Source organism: Myotis daubentonii, chromosome 2 (genome assembly GCF_963259705.1).
Source record: "Myotis daubentonii chromosome 2, mMyoDau2.1, whole genome shotgun sequence".
NCBI lineage: Eukaryota > Metazoa > Chordata > Mammalia > Chiroptera > Vespertilionidae > Myotis > Myotis daubentonii.
The window spans coordinates 100,056,593-100,070,014 of NC_081841.1; the positions used below are offsets into that span (position 1 = coordinate 100,056,593).

General features: G+C 42.7%; 1 protein-coding gene across 2 annotated transcripts; it reads right to left on the reverse strand.

The window, feature by feature from the left end:
• Positions 1–2,421: 2,421 nt before the first annotated feature.
• Positions 2,422–11,972, reverse strand: AMER2 (APC membrane recruitment protein 2). Of its 2 annotated transcripts, XM_059684005.1 has the most exons (2): positions 11,148–11,972; positions 2,422–10,769 (listed from the first exon to the last, which is right to left on the reverse strand). In XM_059684005.1, exons 1-2 carry the CDS (start codon positions 11,932–11,934, stop codon positions 9,901–9,903), a joined length of 1,656 nt encoding a protein of 551 aa, XP_059539988.1. In that variant the 5' UTR covers positions 11,935–11,972; the 3' UTR covers positions 2,422–9,900. The 2 variants fall into 2 exon arrangements, with proteins under 2 accessions (XP_059539988.1, XP_059539987.1); XM_059684004.1 differs by having other exon boundaries at positions 2,422–11,972.
• Positions 11,973–13,422: the final 1,450 nt, after the last annotated feature.

Genomic DNA, 13,422 nt, shown 5'->3' on the forward strand with positions numbered 1-13,422 from the left:
CATAAAATTATTTTCGTTGCTACTTCATAACTGTAATTTTGCTACTGTTATGAATCGTAATGTAAATATCTGATATGCAGGATGTATTTTCATTGTTACAAATTGAACATAATTAAAGCATAGTGATTAATCACAAAAACAATATGTAATTATATATGTGTTTTCCGATGGTCTTAGGCGACCCCTGTGAAAGAGTCGTTCTACCCCCAAAGGGTCGCGACCCACCCCACAGGTTGAGAACCGATGCCCTAGGCTCTCCTAATTGTATGAAGACTTTTAATTTCAGTATGTTTCTCAGAATAACACACTGAAGACCTTCTCTACTCCCATTGTTCCCCTGTTTTTACCTAAGCATCCATTGCAAGCAAGAAATGAGCAAGGCATATGTTTTGCAACTCCCCCGAATCCAAAAAGGTCAATATTCATCTCAACTCTACATCAAGTTCTCTGTTCAAGAATATTTCAACTCCAACCCATGAAGTTTTAATTTTTATAGATGTCTTCTTTAAGACAAAAGAAGCTAAATGAACATATACAAAAACCATGCTATTTTAAACACTTATCTTTCTGAAAATTAATAATAGTACAACTACCTTATAAATGCAATCTCGCCCTGACCGGTTTGGCTCAGTGGATAGAGTGTCAGCCTGCGGACTGAAAGGTCCCAGGTTCAATTCCGGCCAAGGGCATGTACCTTGGTTGCGGGCACATCCCCAGTAGGAGGTGTGCAAGAGGCAGCTGATCAATGTTTCTCTCTCATCGATGTTTCTAACTCTCTATCCCTCTCTCTTCCTCTCTGTGAAAAATCAATAAATAAAATATATTTTTTTAAAAAAGTTGATTTTATAAAAATAAATAAATAAATAAATAAATGCATAAATGCCATCTCATCCTCATTTTATAGAGTAGGGAACTGTGCCTCACAGAAGTTAAGGAAATTGCCTGGATTTACAGGGCCAGTAAGTGTCCAAACCAGAATTCAAATCCAGATTCTTTTTGGGTCTCAAACTTGGTCTTTTTTTGCCACACTTTACAGCTTCAAAGACTTTAGAGTAAGTCTCTCAGCATCTCTGAGCTTTAGTTTCCTCATCACTTCATTAAAGCAAGATTGGGTTCAGTTATTTTTGAGGTTCCTTCCATGTTAGTTCTAGGAAAAGAGAAGAAGAGGGAAGACAGAGGGGCTGGGAGAATGGGGGAGAGGTAGCAGAATAATAGGAGAGGTTTTGTGGGTTTCCTATCTCACTATTTGTGGTTCTACTAATGTATATTTATTGAAATTATTTACTGTACTAATTAAATCTCCCTTTGGACATCTATCCTCATTATGTCCTACAGATAAATATAAATTTTGTTGGTGTTTAAGAGCAATGTAAGCAACTGCAGTGGGAAGAAGCCTATTTTTTTATTTTTTTTAATCTTTATTGTTGAAAGTATTACAGATGTCCTCTTCGCCCCAACATTGTCTCCCTCCATCCTGCTCCCACCCCCTTTCCAAGCCTTCCCCACACTGTGGTCTGTCCATGAACTATGTATATACGCATATAAGTTATTTGGTTAATCCCTTCCCACCTCCTTTCCCTCTGAAATATGCCAGTCTGTTGCAGGCTTCAATGTCTCTGGATATATTTGTGAACAAGCCTATTTTAAGGGAGGTATACCTCAAAATAATTTATGTGGTCTTCAATTCGGATATTTCAAACATAAAATGGCACAACCTCATTATTCTTCACACTGAGTTTCAACATACTATGGATTTTGAAGTATTATACATAGGAAGTAAAAAGATACCCCCAAAACCAAAACCAAATGAAAATAGAAAACAACCCCTTGGAAAGACTCCAACTGGCTGCTCCCTGACAGTCACAGGCAGGTTAGCCAGCTTCACGCAGGATTATAAGGAATGGAAAATTTTCTGAGTAAAAGGCTCAGAAACCAGATCAGAGTCAGAATAATGAACAAGCTTTTCAAAAGGCAACTGCCCAGCCCTAACCAGTTTGGCTCAGTGGATAGAGCGTCGGCCTGCGGACTGAAGGGTCCCAGGTTCGATTCCGATCAAGGGCATGTACCTTGGTTGCGGGCACATACGCAGTAGGGGGTGTGCAGGAGGCAGCTGATCGATGTTTCTCTTGCATTGATGTTTCTAACTCTCTATCCCTCTCCCTTCCTTTCTGTAAAAAAATCAATAAAATATATTTTTTTTTAAAAAGGCAACTGCCCAAACCCAACAATACTTTTTCACTTGTTTACAAAGTGTGGAAAGAAATATGGGCCTCCCATTGGTCTTTCCTCCAATCACACACCTCACATCACATCACATCACATCACATTGTCATCACCGCCATCATTAGTATAAATTCTAAATATCAAAAAGGCTGTAAATAAAATTCATTCTGAAAAAGAATAACAACAAATAGAATTCACTTTAAATGTAAAGAAGCAACAAAATTTATTGACTGAATTAAACACAGCAGTTAAAATGGCAGTGTAGTATTTTCATTTTAGGACGTTTGAATGAGACAAGAAAAGTGCTCTTAGTCCAAGCTTCTTACATTCATTAGAAGAGTGACTATCAAAAACAGAAACATGCACAATGATACATATGCACAAAATGGAATTATATCAACAAATATACAAAATACGCAAAATAAAATATTTACAAGTTTAAAAATATAAACATTGGTTCATTTATCCCATTAAATCATTGGAATGGAGAAAGGAGAAAAGACTCTACTGCTATTTAGAATCTTTTCTTAAAACAAGTTTTAAAAACAAAGTAATTCTAGGAGACAATGTTGGATGTTGGGGGGAATTTAACATTCTATTATAAAAATAATATCTATAAACCTACTAACAATTTTTTCTCCTGTGCACAAAAATAATATAGCCAAAAGCTTGTCTTCAAAGACATGCCTGACTTTTGGGAAAACTAATTATAGAATGGAGTTTCTCATTTGGGTTTTCTTTGTCATTATTTTCAAATAACCTGCAAATACCCATATTACACTGAGCTATTTCACATAAACAAGTTGGACAAAACCTGAAGTTAGCAATGAGCCTGGTAGATAGCTGGAGTCAAGTAAAAATGACAGGAATTTACCTTGCCTATAACATTAAAACCATTTCCCTGATATTCTTTATAAAACTACCACTATCAATCAGATCATCTATGTTCAGTTAAATTTACCCTGGGAGCAATAAAAACCTTAAGTTACTAGGTTGTTAACTTTCTCCTCCTTTATTTAGAAATAACTGTGTAGTTGGGGGAGGAGGGTGGTAATTCCTATAAGCTATCTAGGGCCATTTCATGACATGTTAACGAGTATTTACTGTGTGTCTATGCCCATCTGCAATTTGACCAGATATTTTCAGTATTTGTTTGAGTTTATTAAATGATCCATGTGTGTATCTGAGCAAGTTAAATGTCTCTAATAACAAGTAACCTGAGTTCTATTTTGTTTAAAAAAATGTTATCTTCTCCCATGAAGCAGAAACTCTACCAAATTATTAAATAATTTCCAAAAATTACCCCAGTTCACTATGCAATAGAATAACCAACCACCTGTTACTGAAATCTTCACTGCATCTCATTAAAATGAGGTCTATTTTTTTTTTTACCAAGTGTAGGTAGCCCTTATATTAATAAAATATCCTCACTGATTATCACTGTGATGCAATTTCAAACAAATTTTCCCTAAATACTGAGAGTGGCATCTTAATAGAATCAGAGCAGAAGAAAACTCAGGTTGCAATCTGCCAGGTTCACTATTGAAATTATTTTTTGCTTTATTATTGACAAAGCAATTATATCATAACAGCTGTATGTAGATCTGCTAGTATGTAACTCTAATTGGTGAATATAATCCAAAAGTAGGCTAGCCCAGGTGAGAAAAAACCTGATGGCTGCATGTATACAGCCATCAAGTAATTTTTTTTAAATAACAAGTTCACTTTTAGCTAAAACAGTCATTATTTTAATGGTATCAACAATCATAAATATCTGGCTTAGCTCTTGCAGTTCAGAACTTTGCTCAGTTTCTTAAGTTATACAAAAACTGAATCATGTGAATAAAAAAAGATTTATAATTAAAGCATGAGCTATAGAGTTAGGTTTCTGGCTCAGATCCTGCCCACTACCTATTACGTGGGTGACGTGAACAAGATATTTCACCTTTGTGAGCATGGTTTTCTTCCTCTGTAGAACGGAGCCAATACTCACTTGCCTGTTTCTTGTGAGCACTGGAGATCACAATGGGAAGAAAAGCACAGAGCACCATCCCAGCACAGTATGTTAGTTATTTTAATATAAAATGTTCAAGTTCACAGTGATGGAAAATAAATATGCAATATTTATTAATTGAATGAATGAATCAGAAAATATTGGCTAGGCTTCAATGGCTGTAGATAGAAGGTAGGATGCACTACTTTTGAAAAAGCCAGTTTATCTCTGAAGTTCAGAATTGTATCAAGGGATTATCCAGCTAGTTATTATCTAAACAGAGAACATTCAGAACAAATGAAACATGCTTGGAATGACTGACATCCTGTCAGGGAAGAAGTGTCACCATGACAACAGAAAAGATTTCTGTCCATACTTCTGTCCAGAAGGAGAGGATATCTCCAAAGGAAGACAGACTGCACCACGGGGCAGGTTTCCTTATCAGTGACCTGAGCACCATCATCTCAGACACAAAACCAATTTCCAGCCTCTTGACATGGGTTAGCTTTTTTCCTATTGAAAGTAAGTTGGTAATGACACTAAGCAGTTCTCAGCTCTGGTATTATCATAAATCACTAAAGAATTTAGATCCCTGTCCCAGAGACTAGAAGAAATTGGGGGAGGGGAGATGGAATGGGATAGAAACAAACAAAAAGGATGAATTAAAGATCTCATATAAGGGAGGTAATATTACCTAAACTATATGGCTCTTAAGAGGCCTAAATAATGACTTTTAAAGCTCCTAGCAGTCACTGGCACTCAGTAAGTACTCAACAACTGTTAATCATTGTTGTAACTACTATGTGGCTTAATACATACCACCCTTGTTCAAACGCACCCCATTCTGCTCCACCCCACCAACTATAGGCAACAAATACAAAAAAAGAAAATAAAAAAAAATGTTAAACCAAAATAAAAGCATTTTTAATGGATATGTCCAATTATAGTATAGCTATGTGTGAATTCCAATGGATTTTTATTAAGTATTTGCTGCAGTATATGCCCATGAATATGTGTTGCATTGAATTAAAGTAAATATCCATCATAAAATATGCCCAGTTTCAGGCTTTGTGACTATTTTAGTCTTTCCTTTTTCAGTTCGAGAAGAAACTCCCTTCCATAATCATCAAACTACCATTCTGAGTCACTCCTTAAAAACATTATCTGCAATGAGATAATAATATTCCATTTACATGGTTATCGTTGCAGCAACAAACTGTCTCCTTTAAACCATTATCACAGTGAAAAGACTTTGAGAAGCAATCCATGGCAGCCGTCAGAAAATCTTCAGAGCAGGAAGGGGTAGCAGAATCAATGACTGCCCTGGTGAAGGACCACATTTGCATATCACCTGACAATGTTACATTGCTTTTTTTTATGAAGGAAAATGTTTGCTTCTTATTGCCCACACTGGCTATATTAAAATACCAGACTCACCCTAGCTGGTTTGACTCAGTGGCTAGAGCATTGGCCTGTGGACTGAAGGGTCCCTATTTCATTCCCGTCAAGGGCACATGCCTGGGATGCGGGCTCCACCCCCAGTAGGAGGTGGGCAGGAGGCAGCCAGCCAGTCAATGATTCTCTCTTATCATAGATGTTTCTATCTCTCTCTCCTTCTCCCTTCCTCTCTGAAATCAATATATATATTTTAAACGATAGTCTGCCATACTAGCCTTTTGGTTTCAAACTGTTTCATAAATTTTTTCATGTAACGAATTGAAAATCCCTAAATAAGAACTGTTATTCACACGTTGGTCTGCCTGGAGAAGGGGAAGGGAAACAGGATTAGACTGAAGTATTTGGGTGCCTCCTCTCATTTCATCCAGGAACTTTGGATTGGCCATCCTCAATGGTGATAGAAGGTGACTGTGATGTTTTTTCTTCCTTATTTTTAAGAGTATAACAATTCCTAAATTAGCTTCATGACAATAAGGGTAGCAAAGTATATGTGAATGTACTAGAACATGTCTCAGTAGCAGTCAAGCACAGGGGCCAAGTCCAGATAATCATCATCAGGAGAGAAATCTAGAATAACTAAACCCAGGAAATGAGTTCCACAACGCAAATATCAAAAGGCGCTAAATCATGAGAAAGATCCCATTATTATTATCTGAGGGCATGAAGCAAACATGATGGAAACAAAGTGAGAAGACAGAAAGTTCCATTACTCAACCTCTCCCTACAAAGTTAAAGAGTCTCTGAAAATTAATCTAAGATATCAATAATGAAAACTCTTAGAAAGTTCAAAGAAATCTTGATATCTAATATATCCTTTTACCTTGATAACTATGTGGGGAAAGGGCTATTTGAATTTTCATTTAAATGCAAATACTTGAAAACTAGTTCTGCAATTAATTAGTAAACCCTTTAAACTCAATAGTTGTCACCTTCATAGATGTTAAACACTTAGTTTTTAAGTAGGCAGATAATTTGTGGAAAAGGTATCCAAAAAAAATCCTTAATGTCCTATATTCCATTGTTGTTATTAGATGAAATAGTAAAGATCTACTTTCTCTTGTAATTATTCAAAATGCTGCAGTAAAATTTCTCCTTATTGGTGCTAATGGGAGAATAAAAGCATCAACCACCGATAGCACCAAGCACAGTGGTTCAAGTACTGTCTGTGTAATGTAGATACCAAAATCAGGCCGTCTTTGTGCAGAGCTATTACACTGACCAATAAATTCAGAGCCAACAATTGATTTGACTTTTTGTTTTCTAATTTGGCTAGCTTTTTCACCACAGGGACTAGTCAGCCAAGCATCTCAGAATCATACTCGGGAAAGGTGTCATCAGCCCATCTCCAATCCTTTCCTTTAAAAAAAAAAAAAATCAGGAAATATGGCCAAATTAGATAATGCATTAATAATCATTGAAATGGAAATCTGTTAAAATTCTTTTTAAAAGTCCACTCTCCATGAACATGAATGGATAAAAATAGCCCTTGGCACCAAACAAACAAAAACACAAACAAACAGCTCTGACCCCTTGTCTACGGTTGGAAAAGGTTAAGGACACCCTCTTCCTACACTGGTCCTGATTTCCCATCAAGTGACTGAAGGCATTTAATTCATTGCCTGAATCCTTCATTTGACTGGTGTATGTGGAATTCTTAAAGATATAGAGAAAAAAATGGAAAAAAGAGTAGAAAACATGTTTTCAATCTTGTATAAATGGTTAATGGACAGGTCAGAGGAAATACACTTTGCTGCCATTTTCCTTTACTTATATATATAAAAAAAAAAACACAAAATAGCAGTGTAAATACAGAAATAAGCCCCAAATCTGTGAAAGTAAAAATAGTTTGTCCCAGTGCTTACAAAATAAATAGATTGCCTTTACTATTACAGTATTCTCATCAATACTTCAGGTACTCCCAACTTTCCTGTACAACTGAACAAATGAACAATCATACCTTTGCCATGTATTCTCACTGAGGAAATATAATCCTTGCAAGAAAATTCACAAAAAGAAAATAAAGATGCTTCATTTTACAGTTAGGAATAAAATTTATGTTCTTTCCATTCACTAGGGGAAAATGAATGTTTTTTGAGCCTAAATAGTACTGTCAGCATTAAGTCAAATTTAAATTCATTTCTCAAGACAGAAAACATTTCAAATACTTCAACTTCCAATTTTACAGTAGATGCCTTTGTTAGTTTGTGCACAGTTGAGTGCATTAGCACGTGTGAGTGTGAGTTGCTGTATGAATTCCTAATGATGTATTCAGAGTTCTTAAGGCTATGCCTGAATATAGGACCTCATCTATAGACACAAGAAAATGAAACATTACTTTGAAATAACACTAAGAATCTGACACAATGCAATAAAAGCCAGTAATCTAACAAAAAATTTGGCAAATGTCTACCACCTCTTCTAACCGAATCGCTGCAGATTTAAAATGGAGATTTTAAAACTGCCTCAAATTTGTTTTCCTTTGATGACTATTTTGTTACTTCATTCATATTATTCAAATAGGCTTTCGTATACTTGTCTTATTCTTTCCTTTACAGAAAACAAACTTAAAAAACATGTAATATCAGTTCATTACTTAGGCAATCTCTGGAAAAACGAAAGTTATATAGAAGTGTTGATGTCATTTACATGTGTAGTCTCCCTTGAATATGCCTATCTTCCTGACACCATGAGTCACTTCCTAGCAGAAACTCTGGTCTCTTGATTAAATGCTCTGAAGTGCATTTCAGACACTGTTGTAGAATCATTAGACCCTAATAGTATTCTAGGAACTGCTTCAGTTTATAATTCAAACTACCGAGGCATAGGGGAACCCTTTCTGAAATAAATATTTCATCTCAAATAATAGAGAATGTACACAAAGTAAGCCACTTTTCAAAAAATCTCGGCATAAAGTGTTTATGATATGTAAGCTTGCCAGTGTTATATTCTGAACATAACCTGTCTCAGTCATAAGTCTATAAAGCAGAAGTCTAATGATATGAAAAACTATATTTTTCTATTGTTGTTTGTTGTGTGTTCCTCACTTTAGAATCCCCATATTGAGGGACGGTTAAATCCAAAATTTTTTATAACAAAGGTAAAATCTCTGAAAAATCAAGATTTTGTGTAAGAAACAGACTCCTACCAAGACAAGGCAGAACCAATGCTCTGAAACAGCAACACAATAGTTTTGTTTGTTTGTTTGTGCACTGAAAGCCAGAGAACCCATATAAAACAAAAACAGAATTGCTGCAGGTTACGGCACATAAAAGAATATCAATGGTTTGGGGACAGTTACCATATTTAGCTATAAAACCAGGTTTTAAACTTGAGGTTACGAACAGATTATAAAATGTTAACAGCTGGATAAACGGTAAAAGATGCATTATCTACACATGAAAAAGTGACAGTTGATAAATGCTGCAATGTTGGGTCTGTTGGCATGTAACGAAATCTTTCCCTAGTCCTGATTTCTGCACGGGGTGGGAAAACAACAAAAAGGAAAAAACCTGCTCTGCTGAGCATTTTTCTCCCCAAACAAATGATCAACCCAAAACTCTTCTTTCTTGTCCCAGTGGTAGATATTTACCTATTTGCATACCTCGCAACTGAAACTAGGAAAATTTTCTGCCAATCAATGATGCCCTCTGCTCATCGGGTAAATACCTGTTCTGGTTGTTTTGGGGTGTTTTTTTTCCCAGCTTCCTAGGTGTTTTCCATACAGCAAAGGGTCTTCCCTGCCCGCCCCCCACCCCACCCCCTGGAAGGGGAAGGGGAGGGGGAAGAGAAGGATCATGGAAGAGGAGGACTCTTCTGGTTCTTGCAGTGGCTCCTCCAGACCTCTGGACCCTGGCATGGCCAAACATCATGGCCTGACACTTACTTCGATTTGGTTGAGTCCTCTTTCTGAAAAGGCAAGTAAAGATGACTTCCAAGTATTCAGTGCATTAAAGAAAAAAGACAGAAAACATATTTTTTAAAAAGAAAAAAAAAAGTGCTTGAAAATAATTCCCAGGGACTTATCTTGGGGAGGAGACTCCCATGTGCAGTGTGGATCCCCTCTCTAGTGTCTCCTGCCCCAGCGGGGACAAAGACCCTCGGTCCAGGCTCTGTAGCAGAGAAGGTCCTCAAAGCCTTTCTTTAGGAAAAGCAGAACTTATTTCAGTGGTTACCAGGGAAAGTTGTATTCCTTGACGTGTGGTCCATCCATCTTGGCCTCAAAGACCTCACAACTTTTTGGCACTGTCGTGGCAGGCCGCTGCCCGGATGGTGGTCCCAGCCAAGCCTCGGTTGCTGACCCTGCGGACGAGCACTTTGGACACCGGGATTTTTGTTCTGGGCACCTCGCTCCTGGCTGGTTGCTGGTGCACCACGGGATGGCTGGACGGAAGGTTGGCGAGGTGCTTGACGCTGATGGGGATTTTGGAGTCCTTCAGCAAACTGCCTGGTGTTCGCAGTGGGCAGGTGATGGTGCCCGGAGACACGGGCTTCAACCTAGACACACAGGGCGCCTCCTCGTTGGCAGGAAGGGCTGCCGGGCTTCCATCCGGATCCGCGTAGAGATCGTAGAGCGCATCGCCGCTGTAGCTATCCCTGGAGATGCCCGCCTTCTTCCCGCTGCCGGTGCCGTCTTCCTCGGGGCCTGGGGTGGTGGAATCCCAGTAGCCCTCGTCACTGTTGGGGACGCCTTCTTGCTGCTCCTTCTGCAGGTGCTTGGGCTCCTCCTTGGGCTGCGACTCAATGGGAATGCGGTTGAGCCTCCTGCGCTTGACCGAGGACACGTCCTTGGCCACTTCGACCCCCCGGGTGTCTTTGGAGGTCTCGGGAGGCCCCTTGGCGTCCAGTGCTGCGGCGGCCTTAGCCAGTCCCTCGGGAGGGCCTTGTCCTTGGCCCTCAGTCTGGGAGAGCATGTCCCAGAATTCCTGCAGATAGGTGTCATCCACCCCATCCGGGCTCGCCATCTCCTCCCCGCCTCCTTGGTAGGCCACCACGCTGGGGTTCTTTTTAGACACACCTGGCTTGCCTGTCCCCGGGGCATGCTTGTCACAGCTGGGCCCTGCCTCGTCCTCTTGGTCTGCAATAATATCTCCACAGCCTGTAAGAGAGTCAAAGCTTTTCAGTGAAGTCACGTCAGAAAACATCAAACAAATACGATCGGTCGATGGGTCTGAGGGCGGATCAACAGAGGAAGGGTCAGGGACGGCAGACGCCCGGCCGCTGCCACAGTCGGAGTCGACAAGGGGGACGGTCTTTATCGGAACGTCACCTGTCCTGGAGGTATCCTCGGCCGGCCGCACCTGCCCAGCGCCCAGCTCGGGGGGTGCCCGGGGATCCTCGGCGCGCCGGGGCCCCGGGGCGTCCTCTCCCGGGGCGCCGCTGGCGGTCGGGGCGCCGGGGCCCTCGGCCTCTCGGCCGCGGGGCACTTCGGGGCGCTCGGCGGAGGCCGGCGCCGGCTCTCCCACTCCGGGCTCACCTGCTGGGTCTGGCGGCGCGTCCCTGCTCGGGTTCTCCGGCGCGAACGCGGGTCGGGGCGCTTCCTCCGTGACGCACTCCAGGCTGGCCGTGAGCGACCCCGGCAGGGCGAGGCCGGCCGGGCCCCCCGAGCGCGCCCCGCGCTCCCCCTCCTTGCCGCGCTTGTCCTTCCTGTGCCAGCGCACGCTGCTGAAGAGCCCTCGCAGCCCCCTCTTTTGTTTGCCGCCAGCCTTGCCGGCATCTCCCGCGTCCCCTCTGCCAGGTTCCGACCTCCCGTTCTTTTTCAAAAGGGAGAAGAAGCTGTGCGACTTAGCCACAGAGCTGCTGGCCAGCGAGCCCACGCCCGGCCCGGCGGCTCTGGGGGGGCCGGGGTTCGGCCGACCCCCGCCGCGGTCACCCCCGCCACCGCCGCCGTCGCCCCCGCCGCGCGGCTCCTCCTTTCTGCCGCCCTCCAGCACCACCACCTCGGCTAGTCCGTCGTGGGTCCTGCTCCTCACCATGCCCGGCGGACCCGCGCCTTTCCCATCCCCTTTGTTTTTGACCCCAAATATGCTGGGCATGGTGCCACCCGATTTCCTCTTCTTGAATAATTTGAAAGCAGCTTTGTTAATCTTCCCCGACGGCTGCTCGGAGGCCGGAGTTCCGGCAGCACAATCACAAGGCAAGTCCATGTCTGCCGCGAGGGTCCCGGCACCGGCCTCCTCCTTCCTCCTGCAGACCCCCGCGGCCGCGCCGCCGCCGCGCGCGCTGACAGCCCCGCCGCCGCGGCCGCGCTCGCTCGTCTCCATGGAAACCGAGCGGGAGAAGCAGCTTTCGTCAGCTGTGGGCTCGCGCCAGGCCACTGTCATCCGGATTCTAAATCAACCTGAGCCACTCTGTGCTGCTGCTGCTGCCGCCGCTGCTGCCGCCGCTGCTGCCGCCGCTGCTGGAACACACAGGAAAAAGAAAAAAAAAATTCCCCGCCCGCCCAGGGCTTATATAACACCCTAACCCACTAAGGATCCATCCGACTTGGCTTTGCGCTGTATAGTGTGCGGGGCGGGAGGGGGGGAGGGAGGGAGCGGGGTGTGTGCAAGAGCAGGCAACAGAGCCTTGAGCTGACTGCAGAAATTAGAGTCGTAATTATGGAATTCAAATCCCATCCAGTCTTACCCACCTTCAGATTCTGCCTCCAGATTTACTCTTTCACAAAATGCCCCCTAAATAGACAAAAAATAAATTTTAAAAATCCAACCAACACAAAATGCTTAGTCTTCTGATCACCTATCCTGGACTTTACGAATCTTTGTGCCTTTCCCAAGCCCTTCATGCGTGTCCTTAACATTCAGGTACCGAGGCCAGCAGACATGGAGCTTTACATCTTTGTCTTGTCCCGTGCAGAGCACAATCTCCAGGGCGATGTTGAAATCTTATTGTTGTTGCTGTCCTGGTTCTTGCTGCAAAAACAACAGCCATCAAATACCCATTAGCAGCTCTCTGCAAGGAAAGTGCAACAGTTCTGAGGATGGAAGTTGACTGGTCCTTTGGGACAAGCCTGGCTTTTATCCCAGACTCCTGCTACTGGGGCTGAGGTCACAGAATCCCCTGCCCAGTCTGCATGTGGTCGCAATGGAGTGAGCTGAAGATGGAGTCTCAGGTCCACTCCAGGGGTGGTGCTTGGAATCCAGAATCTACCCTCTTTTCCATCCAGCAGGTCACGGGTGTTACTTTTGACCTTGCTCCTGCCACCTCCTTCAGTACCCCGTGTCTGTTCTGCAGCTGCCTTCCCCGCTGCGCAGGGTCCCTGAGTGCCCATGAGTCTCTGCAGCTACTGGATCTGGGAAAAGGAAAACTATCCCAGGGAACCGCCCCATCTGGGAATCTCTTCTGTGCTCTGGCTTAGAGAGTGACTGCTAAATTGTAAACCTGACACCTGACTTCATGATCCTAGCTGAGGGCTTATTAGCAAACATACATATGTATGAAGAAGCATGTACATATATATAATTTCTATATGTTGGATATTTTTAAAGTGCAATAATATTATGTATTACTATTTATTAAATATTATTTAATAACTAGAGGCCCAGTGCACGAAATTTGTGCATGGAGAGGGCCCTTAGGGCTGGCTGGCAATCAGGGCTGATCTGTGGGGTGACCGGTGGGGCGATCGGGGCCACCCCACCCCCGCTGACACCCACCTAGGCTGGCCTGGGGCCTACAGGATAGGGGCAGCTCCTGCATTGAGCATCTGCCCCCTGGTGGTCAGTGTGCATCATAGCCACCAGTCATTGCAT

Excerpts from the sequence above, each read along its gene's own strand:
- AMER2 (XM_059684004.1), bottom strand. The coding sequence starts at position 11,934 with ATGGAGACGAGCGAGCGCGGCCGCGGCGGCGGGGCTGTCAGCGCGCGC.